Below are 13879 nucleotides of genomic sequence, written 5' to 3'. Positions count from 1 at the left end.
AGTACAGAGCAAGCCGCTGCAGCAGCAGCTTCAGTTTCCCAGCATTCCAGCTGCAAACGTTCTGCTGTCAACATTTTAAAGACATACCGGGTCTTTCTGTGCTTTTAGAAAACTACATTTGATGCCTTATCTATCGTGATTGATCCTCATGACAGATCTGCCCTTTTAGCCGACATCCTCCACCCTTTAGCATGTAAGGCTTCAAGCGGGAAAGGTTACGTGATAAAGGTGCAATTTTGACATGAGATTCAAGATTTTGTGGTTGTCAAAGAAGAGAACTGCCTCCTAAACAGAACCCTTGTAGCTTTTTCGGTTCTTCAAATCTCCATAGAGATGCTGATGTTTTTCCATTCTTTGTCATATAAATATTTTTATTTCCTAGTACTTTACTCACTTCTTCCGTAGTTGTATCATAAGTGGCCAGTCCACTGCAGGACCACATATAGAGAGAAACAACCAGAGACTATTTAGTCACCAAATAGTCACCAATTTGTTGGATAAAAAGAGTGTTTTTGTCCTGTACTTGCTTTTTTTTTTGTACATAATAAATTTTTCACTTTGCCATCCATCTTTCCTAAAGCTAAAGCACACGACGGCGCTGCCATGGAAATGCAGCCTCTGAACAGTGACGAGGGAGCCGACGCCGAAGAAAAAAAGAAAGCCAATCTGCCAAAGAAGGAAAAGTCTGTTCTCCAAGGAAAACTAACCAAACTAGCCGTACAGATTGGAAAAGCAGGTGAGGCAGACAAAGGCGCTTGACATTATGAATAAGACGCGTTTGTGGAGTTTTTAAATAAAGCTTAAAAATGCATTTCTGAGTATTTATTTATTCAAATTCTTATGAATCAGGAGCAGAGGAAAAAATGTCGTCAGAAAAACCTTGTAGGTGTGATGTAGAAGCTACAACTGCTACTACTCAAAACTATACGGCTGGATAGCTCCAATATTTATATATTGATAAAAGTATCGCCAAATGAAATATCGCGATATATCACTAAATCGATTTTTTTTCCTACACAACTAGTTTTTAGCTAAAATCAATAAACATGTGTCATTTTTTTGGAAATGGTAGTTAATTAGAAATTTACCTCGGAGTTGTGGGTGGGACCATTGGAGCAGAGTAACCCCGCCCCTACTTCCCATCATCCATCAGTATTTTATATCGCCAAACAAAATGCCATGATATATCAATTTTCTCTACACCCCTGTTGTCTTTTATATATTTGATATTCTTCTCCTTCTTTGTGTAACTTATAAAAAGCTGCAAATGCTTCGATTGCTACACAATTAACCACAAGACGCTCATGAGTTATCGTTGCTTCCTCTCATTCTCCCTAGGTCTGGTCATGTCAGCCATCACTGTCATTATCCTGGTGGTGCTGTTTGCAGTAGACACCTTCTGGATCCAGAACCTGACCTGGGTCAAGGAGTGCACACCCATCTACATTCAGTTCTTTGTGAAGTTCTTCATCATCGGTGTCACCGTGCTGGTGGTGGCCGTCCCTGAAGGCCTGCCACTCGCTGTAACAATCTCCCTGGCATACTCAGTGAAGGTAATATCTGCTAAGCCTGCCAAATGACCTGCACCACGGCTTACGCTTTAGCCTATTAAAACTAGCAGGGCGGACTGTTAAGATATCGCTAACTGATACACTTAAGTCTGCCCTGATCTTTTGTTTTGTCTTAAATACTCTAATTTGCTTGTTTTAACTTTCTTTTTTTCCATTTTTGTGCAGAAAATGATGAAGGATAACAACCTCGTCCGTCACTTGGATGCTTGTGAAACGATGGGCAATGCAACAGCGATCTGTTCGGACAAAACTGGTACCCTCACTATGAACCGCATGACTGTGGTACAAGCCTACATAGCTGAGAAGCACTACAAGAAGGTCCCTGAGCCCGAGAGCATCCCCTCCAACTCTTTAGACTTCCTGATTCTGGGCATTGCAGTCAATTGCGCTTACACCACTAAAATCATGGTAAGAATTTCAACAGCTCATAAAATTCACAGTTTGACATATAATTTACCATCTTTTTTTTTTCTCCCCTAGTCTCCAGAGAAAGAAGGAGGCCTGCCACGGCAAGTTGGGAACAAGACCGAATGTGCCTTGCTTGGTTTTTGTAACGACTTGAAACGCGACTACCAGGCGATTCGCAACGAGATACCTGAAGAGAAGTTGTACAAAGTCTACACCTTCAACTCTGTGCGCAAATCCATGAGCACCGTGCTGAAGATGGCCGATGGCAGCTATAGGATGTTTAGTAAGGGAGCCTCAGAGATTCTCCTGAAAAAGTAAGAACAGTTTTTATTCTTTTATTACGTTCTGATCTCTAATATTTCCACTGAATGTTCCTTTTTTTTGTTGTTTTTTTTTTTTACCTGGTCCTGCTGGCCAGACTTGTAGTAAATATTTATAGTAGCTTTAGCTGCTAAGAAGTTCAAGTGCATCCCACACAAGCCCCTTGGATTGTGACTTAAAAACAGGCACTGAGAAAATGAACTGGTAACAGCTCTGTAAGCTGCTTAACCAAGTAGGCTTCTTTTTAACCCACAAAGGGCTTAGCGCGACTTCTTACTGCTGCAGCGCAATTTAAATGCTTGCCGTTTTTCTCCCTCATCACATTTACTAAATGCTGTTTGACATTTGAAGTTGGCACTTCTCTACTTTACCAATTTCCTCTTTTGTTTTACATTTGATTTGAGCACATCCTGTTCTTTTCTTTTCCTCTCGATTTACATATTCCCTTCTATTCCAATCTCAGGTGCTATAAAATCCTTACAGCGAACGGGGAGCCAAAGGTGTTCCGCCCGCGGGACAGAGACGACATGGTTAAAAAAGTGATTGAGCCCATGGCTTCGGAAGGCCTGAGGACCATCTGCCTTGGTTATAGAGATTTTCCAGCCGGAGAGGGCGAACCTGATTGGGATAATGAAAATGACATTCTTAGTGGACTGACCTGCATCTGTGTGGTGGGCATAGAGGACCCTGTGAGGCCAGAGGTAGGAGGCTCTAATATAATACAGCAATATAAAAAAGTTTATATTTCAAAAACGTGAATATCACATGTTCAAGCTGGTTCAAATCAAACGTGACGAAAATGCAGAAGCTAAAGCTTAAATTAAAAAGCTAAAAATTATGTCATCTGCTTAAAAGTGACAAATAAGCATCAAAAAAATGATTATTCTTTGTAGGAAGATTTTGGGAGGCAAAGAAGAATCCAGCCAAAAAGAGGACAAAACTTTAGCTTGGATCTCGAGTCGGGAAAAGCGCTGTTGTCGTAAAACCTTTTCGCTTTCCAATTAATGGATTTCATGGAATGACAATCAGGAAATCTGTTCCGTTCCATTTTTGAGGGACAAAAAATCGTACGAATCGGTCCGGCCTAATGGGTTGAATGGAAATGCTCATACTAGCGGTCCGGACCGCTCAGTGGAAACGAGGAATAAGAATTTTACGGCGACAGGACAGTTTATTTCTAAAAGTTGGTGATTTGCCGCCTGCACACATTTGGAGGTTGTGCGGTGGCGGGTCAGGGACAGGCAGGTATGACATCATTATGAAATCAGGCGACAGCTATCAGCAAAGAACCACCGACTGCTCGGTAAAAAGCGGGCCATTCTGCAAGCCTGACGGCCTGTCGACATTCATGACAACGCCAATGATTTTTAAAAAATCAGACGGCTGCATGAAATCTTAAAAACTCTGCTGATACCTCCCCATGGCGCAGCATTTGCGCCATTTTCTTGGACAAATTTTGTTCAGAGGGACATCAGAAACTCACCTCTAGGTTGTGGATGGTACCATTTGTGTAGAAGTGAGCCTGAGCTGGTATCCCATCATCCCAGCTATCTAGCCGTACAATTTTAGCCCGATGCCCGCTGAGTTAGAGGGACAAAGACTGTAATGGATCTATTTGTCTGCAAGTGAATGCATTAGAAAGAGCTTTTTCAAACTTCATTTTTTCCATCTGCTCCTGATTCATCCCGATTTGAATAAAGAAATACTCAGAAATACAGTTTTAATCTTAAATTATTCTATATATGTCCTCCGTTGTGAGAAAAATTCAACAAGAACATGTCAAAAGCACAATTTTTATTGGAGTGGGTCTTTAAAGAATTTAGTAACTTAATATAAACTGGCATTCAAAACAATGTTTAGAAGTGTCGTTCGTTTGGTAAGCCAGGTGGAAATATTTGTCAAATATAAAAGTGTTCTTTTTTTGTTTTATTTAAGCTTTTAAGAGCTTTTATAAAAGACAAGCAAACTAAGAGGAATAAATAAAACTGCTTTGTAGGATTATCAATTATTTACTTTGGTTTTCTGCCAGTTTGTGCCGGTCAGATGCTCTGGACTCTGTGCTCAGTCGTGAAAAGACAGTCTTTCCTTTAGAGTTTACAACATGCTCATTATTTTTTATAAAAATGTACAATTTTTATTTTCTGTACCACAAATTGTAAAACCTTTTTGGTGTTTGCTTTAGGTTCCAGATGCGATTAAAAAATGTCAGCGTGCCGGCATCACCGTCCGCATGGTGACCGGGGACAACATCAACACCGCTCGAGCCATCGCCACCAAGTGTGGCATCCTGCTGCCCGGCGACGACTTCATATGTCTGGAGGGGAAGGAGTTCAACCGCAGGATACGCAACGAAAAAGGAGAGGTGCGCCACAGCCGAACGAATCTCCATCATCACAGATTCAGAAATGTGGAGTTCTGAAACTGTTTTGTTTTAACAGATTGAACAAGAACGCATCGACAAAATCTGGCCCAAACTACGAGTACTAGCTCGCTCTTCTCCAACCGACAAACACACCCTAGTAAAAGGTAATCGCTGCTGTGACTTTAAATTGAACCACTTTTACGTTTTTTATAACTTTGCTTCGAACGTGCTTCTATCTTTCTAGGTATTATTGACAGCACCGTAGCAGAACAAAGACAAGTCGTGGCAGTGACGGGAGACGGCACAAACGATGGTCCCGCTTTGAAGAAAGCAGATGTTGGCTTTGCTATGGTAAGGATTTTATCCTGAAAACGGTTTAAAAAAAGACACTAGCTTTTAGTAAACCTTTATGTTTTTCCTCAGGGTATCGCGGGGACAGACGTCGCCAAGGAGGCTTCCGACATCATCCTGACCGACGACAACTTCTCCAGCATCGTCAAAGCAGTCATGTGGGGCCGGAACGTTTACGACAGCATCTCCAAATTCCTCCAGTTTCAGCTCACCGTCAACGTAGTGGCCGTCATCGTAGCGTTCACTGGAGCCTGCATCACACAGGTGAGCTTTAAACCGTGGAGCTTGTTGTTTAAAGGGGTGTAGGGAAAAATCGATTATCGCGATATTTTATTTGGCGATACTTTTATCTATTTATTGATGAGATGATATTTAATGAACTATTTATGAGTGTCATTTCTCTTCTTTTGTTTATATCGTTTATAACCTAATTTGATCAATTACTCTGCCAAATATATCATCAAATAGTCTGAATCTCGTCAGTGAGTACACAAAAAATGTTTTATTTTATTGTTTTATATTGTGATATAAAATAATTTATATTGTGATATAAATTATTTTTCCCATATCCTTCAGCGCCTTACTTTATTTTACCAAAAAGTTCAGCGACCTGATTTATTGATCTGGTTCATTTCAAGCGTAGATTGTGGACAAAGCGGATTTTTAAAACACATTCAAGAAAACGCCGTTGTCATGGCGATGAGAGGAGAAATACGTGCTTATTTTACGGTGTAAGAAATTTTTTTTCTGGGATTCGTCGCAATATGCGTCAAATCATGATACAAATCATATCATGATACAAATCATATCATAATACATATTGTATCATGATATGATACGTGTCCGGATACGATGTGTATCATGATACGATGTGTATCATGATACACATCGTATCATGATACATATCGTATCGTATCATGATAAATATCGTATCGCAACACGATACATATCATATCGCGACACGTATCGTATCATGATACATATCGTATCGCAATACGTATGTATCATGATACAGATCGTATCATGATACATATCGTATCGCGATACGTATCGTATCATGATACATATCGTATCGCGACACGTATCGTATCATGATACACATCGTATCGCGACACGTATCGTATCATGATACACATCGTATCGCGACACGTATCGTATCGTCGGACTCTCGCCAATACACCCCCCTAGTTATTTATTTATTTATTACTCGTGATCGTCGAGCTACTTTAAGAGTTCTGGATAATTCCTTTCTATTTTTTAGATAATTTCTGGTGTTGCATAAATGTTGCTTAAGCATTTTATTTTCCTTCATCACTTCAATACAAAACCAATTGGCAGAACACTCCGGAATGTTCCCCCTTCAAACCACTTAATGCTTTTTAGTTTGGCAGCTGTCATAAAGTTTCTTCATTTGTGTCTGTTTAAACAGTTTCCTTGGATGCGCTGAATTTCAGATTATGTAAAAAAAAAAAAAATGTCCTAATTGCATACCTTGCTGTCTGTCTGTCTCCCACTAGGACTCTCCTCTGAAAGCTGTACAGATGTTGTGGGTCAACCTCATTATGGACACATTTGCTTCATTAGCTTTGGCCACGGAGCCCCCTACAGAATCCCTGCTGCTAAGGAAGCCATATGGGCGCAACAAGCCTCTTATCTCTCGCACCATGATGAAAAACATCCTCGGTCATGGAGTGTACCAGCTAATCATCATTTTCACTCTTCTGTTTGCTGGTAGGAAGTCTTTCCTAATTTTAGTTTATTTTTATTTCACAATGAATTTATTTAATTTTTTATTTTTTTTCCCCGCAGGAGAGCAGTTGTTTGATATCGACAGCGGCAGGAACGCCCCTCTCAACGCCCCTCCCTCTGAACACTACACCATCGTCTTCAACACCTTTGTAATGATGCAGCTTTTCAATGAAATCAACGCCCGCAAGATCCACGGGGAAAGGAACGTCTTCGAGGGCATCTTCAACAACCTCATTTTTTGCAGCATAGTTTTTGGCACCTTTGTCATTCAGGTAAAACCTCCACAGGTTTTATTAAAAACATCCCAACATATTCAATCATCCAGAACACGAGTATTGAGTGTTTTTTTTTTCTCTTAGATCGTCATCGTGCAGTTTGGCGGGAAGCCTTTCAGCTGTGTGGCTCTGTCCATTGACCAGTGGCTTTGGTGCACCTTCTTAGGGTTTGGTTCACTGCTGTGGGGACAGGTATGACCTTCAGTCTGTAGTACTCAGCAGCACACTGCCCCCTAGTGTCCAACTCCAGAGGCTGAGGAGCGCTAAAGAACCTTTTCTTCTACTGCTCTAAAAAGATACATTTTAGGATTTTTCTCAAATTTCAGGGCGATTTTTCAATAAATATTACTTAGAGAAATTTATGAGCATTTTTTAAAAAATCACAACATATACAAATAATAATAAATCACCGATTATTATACAAGTTTAATATGATTAATGGATTTTTTTGGGTAATTTTTGGCAGGATGCAAACAACAAAAGTAGCAATAGTTGTTAAAAAGCTTAGAAAGCTGATCTAATTATAAAAAAAAATGTTGCATTATTTTTCACTTAAAATTAAATGATTAAATACAGAATAACTTAAGCCAAATTTAGCAATTTCCCATGGGTGACTTGGAGGACATTAAATTTAGTTTTTTTTTTTTCTTTCTAATTGATCTTATATTACTTTTGAATGAATTTAGTCCAGATGACAAAGTAAATAATATTCTCATGAATACATTTACGAGAAGAAAGTCGTAAATTTACGAGAAAAGGTTAATTTTACAACACTAGTCGAAAGTTTAAGAGAAAAAGTTGTAATTTTACGAGAATATAATCGTAAATTTATGAAAAGAAGTCAGAATTTTACGAGTAAAAAAACGTAGGTAAACTTGTAGAATCTAGTAAGAGTTGGTATTTTACTACATTAAAGTTATAATTTAAGTTTGAGTGATGTCATGTAAGTGGATACTTTAGGATTTTAAAGAAAATAGTTTCTTAGTGAGTCGGCATCAATTTAGTGGCAGTTTATATGGATTGAAGCTTACAAGCTACATTTTATTTTTTATTTTATTTATATTTTTTTATTTTTATTTTTTTATTTTATCTTTTATTTTATTTTACTTGTTTCCTTGTACTTTTCTATATCTATTATTTTAAAATCGTGACTTTATTCTTATAAAATTACCACTTTATCCCTAAAAATTTCCAAATTTATTTTTGTGAAATCATAACTTCTTTTCTCATATATATTTCTTTAAAATTTCAACTTTTATCTTATAAATTTACTGTTTTTTTCTTCTAAAATCCCTAACTTATTTCTATAAATTTACAACATTTTTCTTATAAAATAAGAACTTTTTCTCAAATTTTCAACTTTATTCTTTTAAAATGAGAACTTTTGTATCATAAATGTACCACTATATACCTGTAAAATCATGACTTTTATCTAATAAATTTATGATTTTATTCTTTTAAAATTACAACTTTTTCTCATATTTTTTTTCTTGTTAAATCACAGCTTTATTTCTATGAATTTAAAACTATTCTCGTAAAGTCACAACTTTATTCCTATAAATTTAAGATTTTACTTTTGTAAAGTTATGACTTTTGTCACATAAATGTACAACTTTTTATTTCAATTTTAAACTTTTGTCTTTTAAGTTTACGACTATTTTCCTGTAAAATTCTAACATATTCTCCATAAATTTACGATTTTTTTCCCTTTAAAAGAGCAACTTTTCTCTTATAAATTTACAAAGTTGCATCTTTTTTTCATGAATTTACATCATTAATCTTGTAAAATAAATTTGTTTTTTCTTGTAATTTTTTTTTTATTCCAGCATTTTTTAAAATATCTTTACATGCTTTTTTTTCATTTCAGCACGTCACGCTGCTGCTTAGAATCAGTTGGTTTACGTTGATTGCATGAGAACTTTACTATTAAAGTGTTGCACGAGGCTAATTTTTCCTGTTAGAATTACAATAATTGCCTAAAAAGTTACAGTAGTCAAAAGAATGAGCTCAAGTTGTGGTTGTAAAGAGCTGAGGTCCTCATGTTCTGTCTGATCTCCTGCAGGTCATCTCCACGATACCCACCAGCCGCTTAAAATTCCTGAAAACTGCAGGCCACGGCACCCAGAAGGAGGAGATCCCCGACGAAGAGCTGGAAGAACTGGAAGACATGGACGAAATCGACCACGCCGAACGAGAGCTTCGCAGAGGCCAGATCCTCTGGTTCCGAGGCCTAAACCGCATCCAGACTCAGGTAAATATAAATAAATAAAAACACGCCACCAACTGTAGAAACATCACACTCATCGAAGGGAATCAAAAGCCATAAATCTTTTCACTCCACAAGACTTCCAGCTGGAAATGTCCATTTTAGAAGAATCTGCTTCAGAATCATGTGGGTTTGAAGGGACTTTTTTGTTCCAAGTTTCCATTCTGAAGTGACTTTCTGTGGTTACGGGTACCTTTTTTTCCTCTTTTCTCTCATCTGTTCTTTGATTTCCTCTGGGCTTTCTGCTGTCATGCTGTCTGATTCTTTGCAGATGGATGTAGTGAGTGCGTTCCAGAGTGGAACTTCCTTTCAGGGGGCTCTAAGGCGGCAGGCCTCCAACTCCAGCCAACAACAGCACGATGTAACCAATGTTTCTAGCCCTACACATGTAGCCTTTTCTACTACTACTGCCGGCAACAGCGCTTCTACCACTGTGGGGTGTGAGTGCGTGTTCTCCTTTAGTGCATGACACTTCTTCTTCTTCTTCTTCTTCTTCTCCTTCTTCTAACATTTCTCCTTCTTCTCACCTAACGTTGACTCTCACGCTCCTCCTCCTAATGTTTCCTCACAGACGCCACATCTTCCATACCGCTTCGATAACACTGCTGTGTATATACACTTATATACATGTGACCCTGTTAGCAGGTCGCTTCTAACCGTCCAGATGTTCTCTCTGTGTCATCCTGTTTTCTGTTCCGCTTCTGCTTTGACTTTTTTGGTCCCGGAAATGGAAAGTTCCACTGTTTCTCTTGGATGTTCTAGTTGATCCAAAAAAAAAAAAAAAAAACTGACGTGTATTCGGCGGGTTTGTCTGCAGCTGCTCTGTAGCACTCATGGGTCTTTTGTCGCAGCTCTTAAGTCGGGTAAATGTTTTGAGTATATGCCCATGATCACGCTTTAAGACAGAACGACAAAAGGACATTTCCACAGCCAGTCAGTGGTGAGATGAAAGGATTTGTATTCTTCTTCTTTGTGCTTTCCTAACATCTCCCTGCTGTAATCCTGTTTCTGCTGGGACTGTGTTTGGATCACGCCGGTCCTGATGCTGGAGGAGGATCTGGATCCGAGGCCTTTCAGAGGCTCTTACTGACTGTGACTCTCTTTCTCTTTCAGATCTAACCGTCTCACCAACTCTGGACTTTAAAAGTCTCACAAGAGCACACAAAAAACAAAAAAAAAATCGACAGCAACTCTTTCTGTCTTAACGTCTTTTCCTTTCAGGTTTTCTTTCATTATTTTAAACAGAATGGCGGCGTGTGCCACTTTGACCCCTCCCACTTCCCTCCAAAATCCCACTGACTGCCCACATATTCTCCCTTAGATTCTGTGAAATGTGTCATGGGCTATACTCAAAGGTTTACTACCGTTGAAGCGAAAGGTAGCGCCACGCTCTGCATGGGTTCAAAGTCTCTGGTCTCGTTTGTGAGTTTTTCTCTGTGCTGTTTCTGACTTGTTTACCAGCTTGTAGACATGCTTGGCTGCTGGCGCTTCTTTGTTTTGACTCCACAAACATAAGCTTTTAACTGACCACCTCCTTCCTTCCCTTCTTCCTCTTCTGTCTTTCTTTCTTTCTTTCCATCTGTCTGTTCTCTCTGTCCTTCGTTCCAGTCTTCTCTTTCTTTCTGTCTTCCTCTTTGCTCTTTACTGCGCATGTCCAACAACGGTTTAAAGCTACGTTCACACCGGGCACCTTCCTCAACGCGCTTTTAGCTAGTGCGATTAATTTACCTTTAAGTAAATAATAATAACAACATAAAATAAAACATAATTTACATTTAAATTCATGATATAAAAAGTCAAAATGGAAATTAAACAAATGTTTTCCTAATATAACTTAAGACTTAACAGACCCCACACCACCGAGGGGTATTAGCTTCAATCTTGAACAATTTAGGGGAAAAAAACATATTTACAGATATTTTAAACACAAAAACAAAAAAATATTGGTCACAAACTACTCGCAGTTTACCGTCCCACGTGATCATCCCTCCAAGTACCTCATTAACTCATGATAATGAACACTCCGTTAGACTTTATCGCTTACATAATAGATAATAGTCCTGGTTTTGTTTTGGGTTAGTTCTAATCAGAACTACAAAGTCGCACATTGATGACATCACATCAAGAGAGCTCAAATAAAGTTGAAAGAGTTCAAATAAAACAAATAAACAGTTGTTTTTTTATATATTTTGAGAAAATTACGATACAGATTAAAAATATAATTAACATAAAAATAGCATGCTAATTTGTTCATAATTGATTAATTGCAATTAATCATTTCACGCCCCCTATTGTTAGCATATAAATGGTGTTCACACTGGACTAATAGTGTTAGCGCTAATGTTAGCTTACCTAGACGACGATCCCTCTTCAGCGTTATAATACGCAGTCACAACATTCTTCTGAACCTGGAAGCCCAAATAAATATAAAACACGGGTTTGTGAACCTGCTGTGAACGTAGCCGGGGTGTCCAAATCCAGGCCTCGAGGGCCGGCCTCCTGCTGCTTTTCCAGAAGCCCCGCCTCCTCTACTGCTGCTGTGATCACCTGGTGTGTTTCGCCAGGTAACACAGGCTGGTCACCGGCCCTCGAGGCCTGGACTTGGACACCCTGATGTAGATTCTCTATAGATTCTGTTTCTGCAGATTCATTTGAACCAAGAAATGGATGAAAACTAAAAACACTACTTTAGCCTATTTTCTCTAAAATCTTTCTGTCGTTTTCAAACTTCAAGTTACATTTTTCTGTGAGTACAAAGTTTGGATATTTTAAGTACAAATCCGATTTGGATCGGCTATAAACTTCTCTAGTGTGGATTCTCTCAATAGTTGGGCTGTTTTTCCGCGGCATGGTATGACTTGCTTTCAGTGGAAATATTTCCTTTTTCCCCCCTGAAGGGACAAAAACCCTCAGAATGGAGTAGGAGTTGTTTGGTGGAGCGTGTGCCGACACGACGGACTTAAGTAGAAGAAGCGTCTTCGGTTCGGCGTGTATGAAGAGACGAGTAGGAACGCAGCTCAGCCGCACCATGCAACGGAAAACTAGAGCTGCAGCTGAAGTGAATCTTTGACGTTTTACTGTGACTAACCGTCTACATCGATCAGACCGACTAAGCATCAGGTCACTTGCACGCGTCTGAGTTTCCACCTGACAGATTCCTAATTTGGAAGTTTGACAAACTCACTGTTATTGATCCAATAAAACCTGCATCCCTGGTTTGTATCTGTGGATTTATTGATTTGAATTATCCAGGTTAGAGCTTTGAGATCATCACCCCCCGACGTGACTAAAAGTGTCCCCCCCCGCGCCCCGTCCCCTCTCTCCCCTCCAGATCCGGGTGGTGAAAGCATTCCGCAGCTCCATCTCCCTCTATGAGGGCCTGGAGAAGCCCGAGTCCCGGTCGTCCATCCACAACTTCATGACTCACCCGGAGTTCCGGATAGAGGATTCCGAGCCCCACATCCCCCTCATCGACGACACGGACGCCGAGGACGACGCCCCCACCAAGCGCAACTCGGCCAGTCCCCGGAACGCCACGCCCACGCCGCCCTCCCCGACGCCCTCCCCCGACGCCCCCGCCACGCCGCTCTCTCCGTCCCCGAACATGAACAACAACGCTGTCGAGAGCAGCAACCACCTCCTCCCGGAGGGGCCCAAACCGGCGACCCCCTCGGCCCCCGGGAGCCCGCTACACAGCCTGGAGACCTCTCTTTGATCCACGCGCCTCTTTTCTACCCCCCACCACCATGGAGCTCAGAGGAGAGACGAAGGGCTGAGACTGGAGTCTTCTGTGAGCTCGGCTGAGGCTGGAACGATGAAACATTCAGAGGAATGTACGGCTTGGTGTGGATTCTTTTTTTTGTTCTCAGTACCCTCCTGCAACACGAGGACTGTATCTCACCCCTCCCCTCCTCGATAACACTCTGGGCAACACGGGGGGTGCTGATAAACTTGGATTGAAAGTGACCTGTTTTTATTCTATTATTATTGCTACTATTTAAATCGAGAAGGGGAAGATGCTCCTCCTGGCTCCGAGATCGTCTGTACGTTTCTGAAAAGAACCTTTAGCTTCTCTTTTATCTCAATGGTGTTGTATATTTATCTCTTTGGCCCTCGCTCATTCAAAACTTTATATCTGCTCCACCGGCTGTTAATATTTTGAATTATTATTTATGTTTTTGGAGAAAAAAAAAGCAGGTCTGTTTACAAAGTTTGTAGATACTTTTTTTTCTGTTGCTAGGCAGAAGAGCTTCCTGATGTATAATGCAGAAAACTGAGACACAGAAAAAAAAAACTTCTTTCAAGATACTGCTGTATTTTCAGGAGGAAAAAAAAGGGTGTTTCTATTGAAACTTAACTATTTTTGCCTGCAAGTTTTATTTGTTAAATATTTGTAGATAAAATATAGAACCTTCTAGCCAAACGGATACACTAAAGGCTAGTATAGACGAGAGGTCCACGGGGACGAGGTGTTTTCACAGGAGACGGGACAGGAAAGCCAACAAAGGCCTCTGTTCACCAACATGGCTATAAATAGTTACTTCTTCCTTTGATATTTTCATCTTCAGAAAAAAAA

General features: G+C 39.9%; 1 protein-coding gene across 1 annotated transcript in view; it reads left to right on the top strand.

The window, feature by feature from the left end:
• atp2b1a (ATPase plasma membrane Ca2+ transporting 1a) overlaps positions 1-13879 on the top strand; it is a gene marked incomplete in the record, with an annotated part of 39837 nt that overhangs the window by 24999 nt on the left and 959 nt on the right. Inside the window, 14 exon segments of the mRNA XM_024292392.2 lie at positions 581-736; positions 1339-1553; positions 1737-1979; positions 2052-2293; positions 2764-3001; positions 4483-4662; positions 4739-4826; positions 4907-5013; positions 5086-5277; positions 6531-6744; positions 6823-7034; positions 7122-7229; positions 9100-9288; positions 12635-13879. Of these exon segments, the coding sequence (XP_024148160.1) occupies positions 581-736; positions 1339-1553; positions 1737-1979; positions 2052-2293; positions 2764-3001; positions 4483-4662; positions 4739-4826; positions 4907-5013; positions 5086-5277; positions 6531-6744; positions 6823-7034; positions 7122-7229; positions 9100-9288; positions 12635-13018 (2768 nt within the window).

The sequence above is a fragment of the Oryzias melastigma genome, linkage group LG23 (genome assembly GCF_002922805.2).
Source record: "Oryzias melastigma strain HK-1 linkage group LG23, ASM292280v2, whole genome shotgun sequence".
Classification (NCBI taxonomy): domain Eukaryota; kingdom Metazoa; phylum Chordata; class Actinopteri; order Beloniformes; family Adrianichthyidae; genus Oryzias; species Oryzias melastigma.
This window is presented reverse-complemented; position numbering and strand designations above follow the sequence as displayed.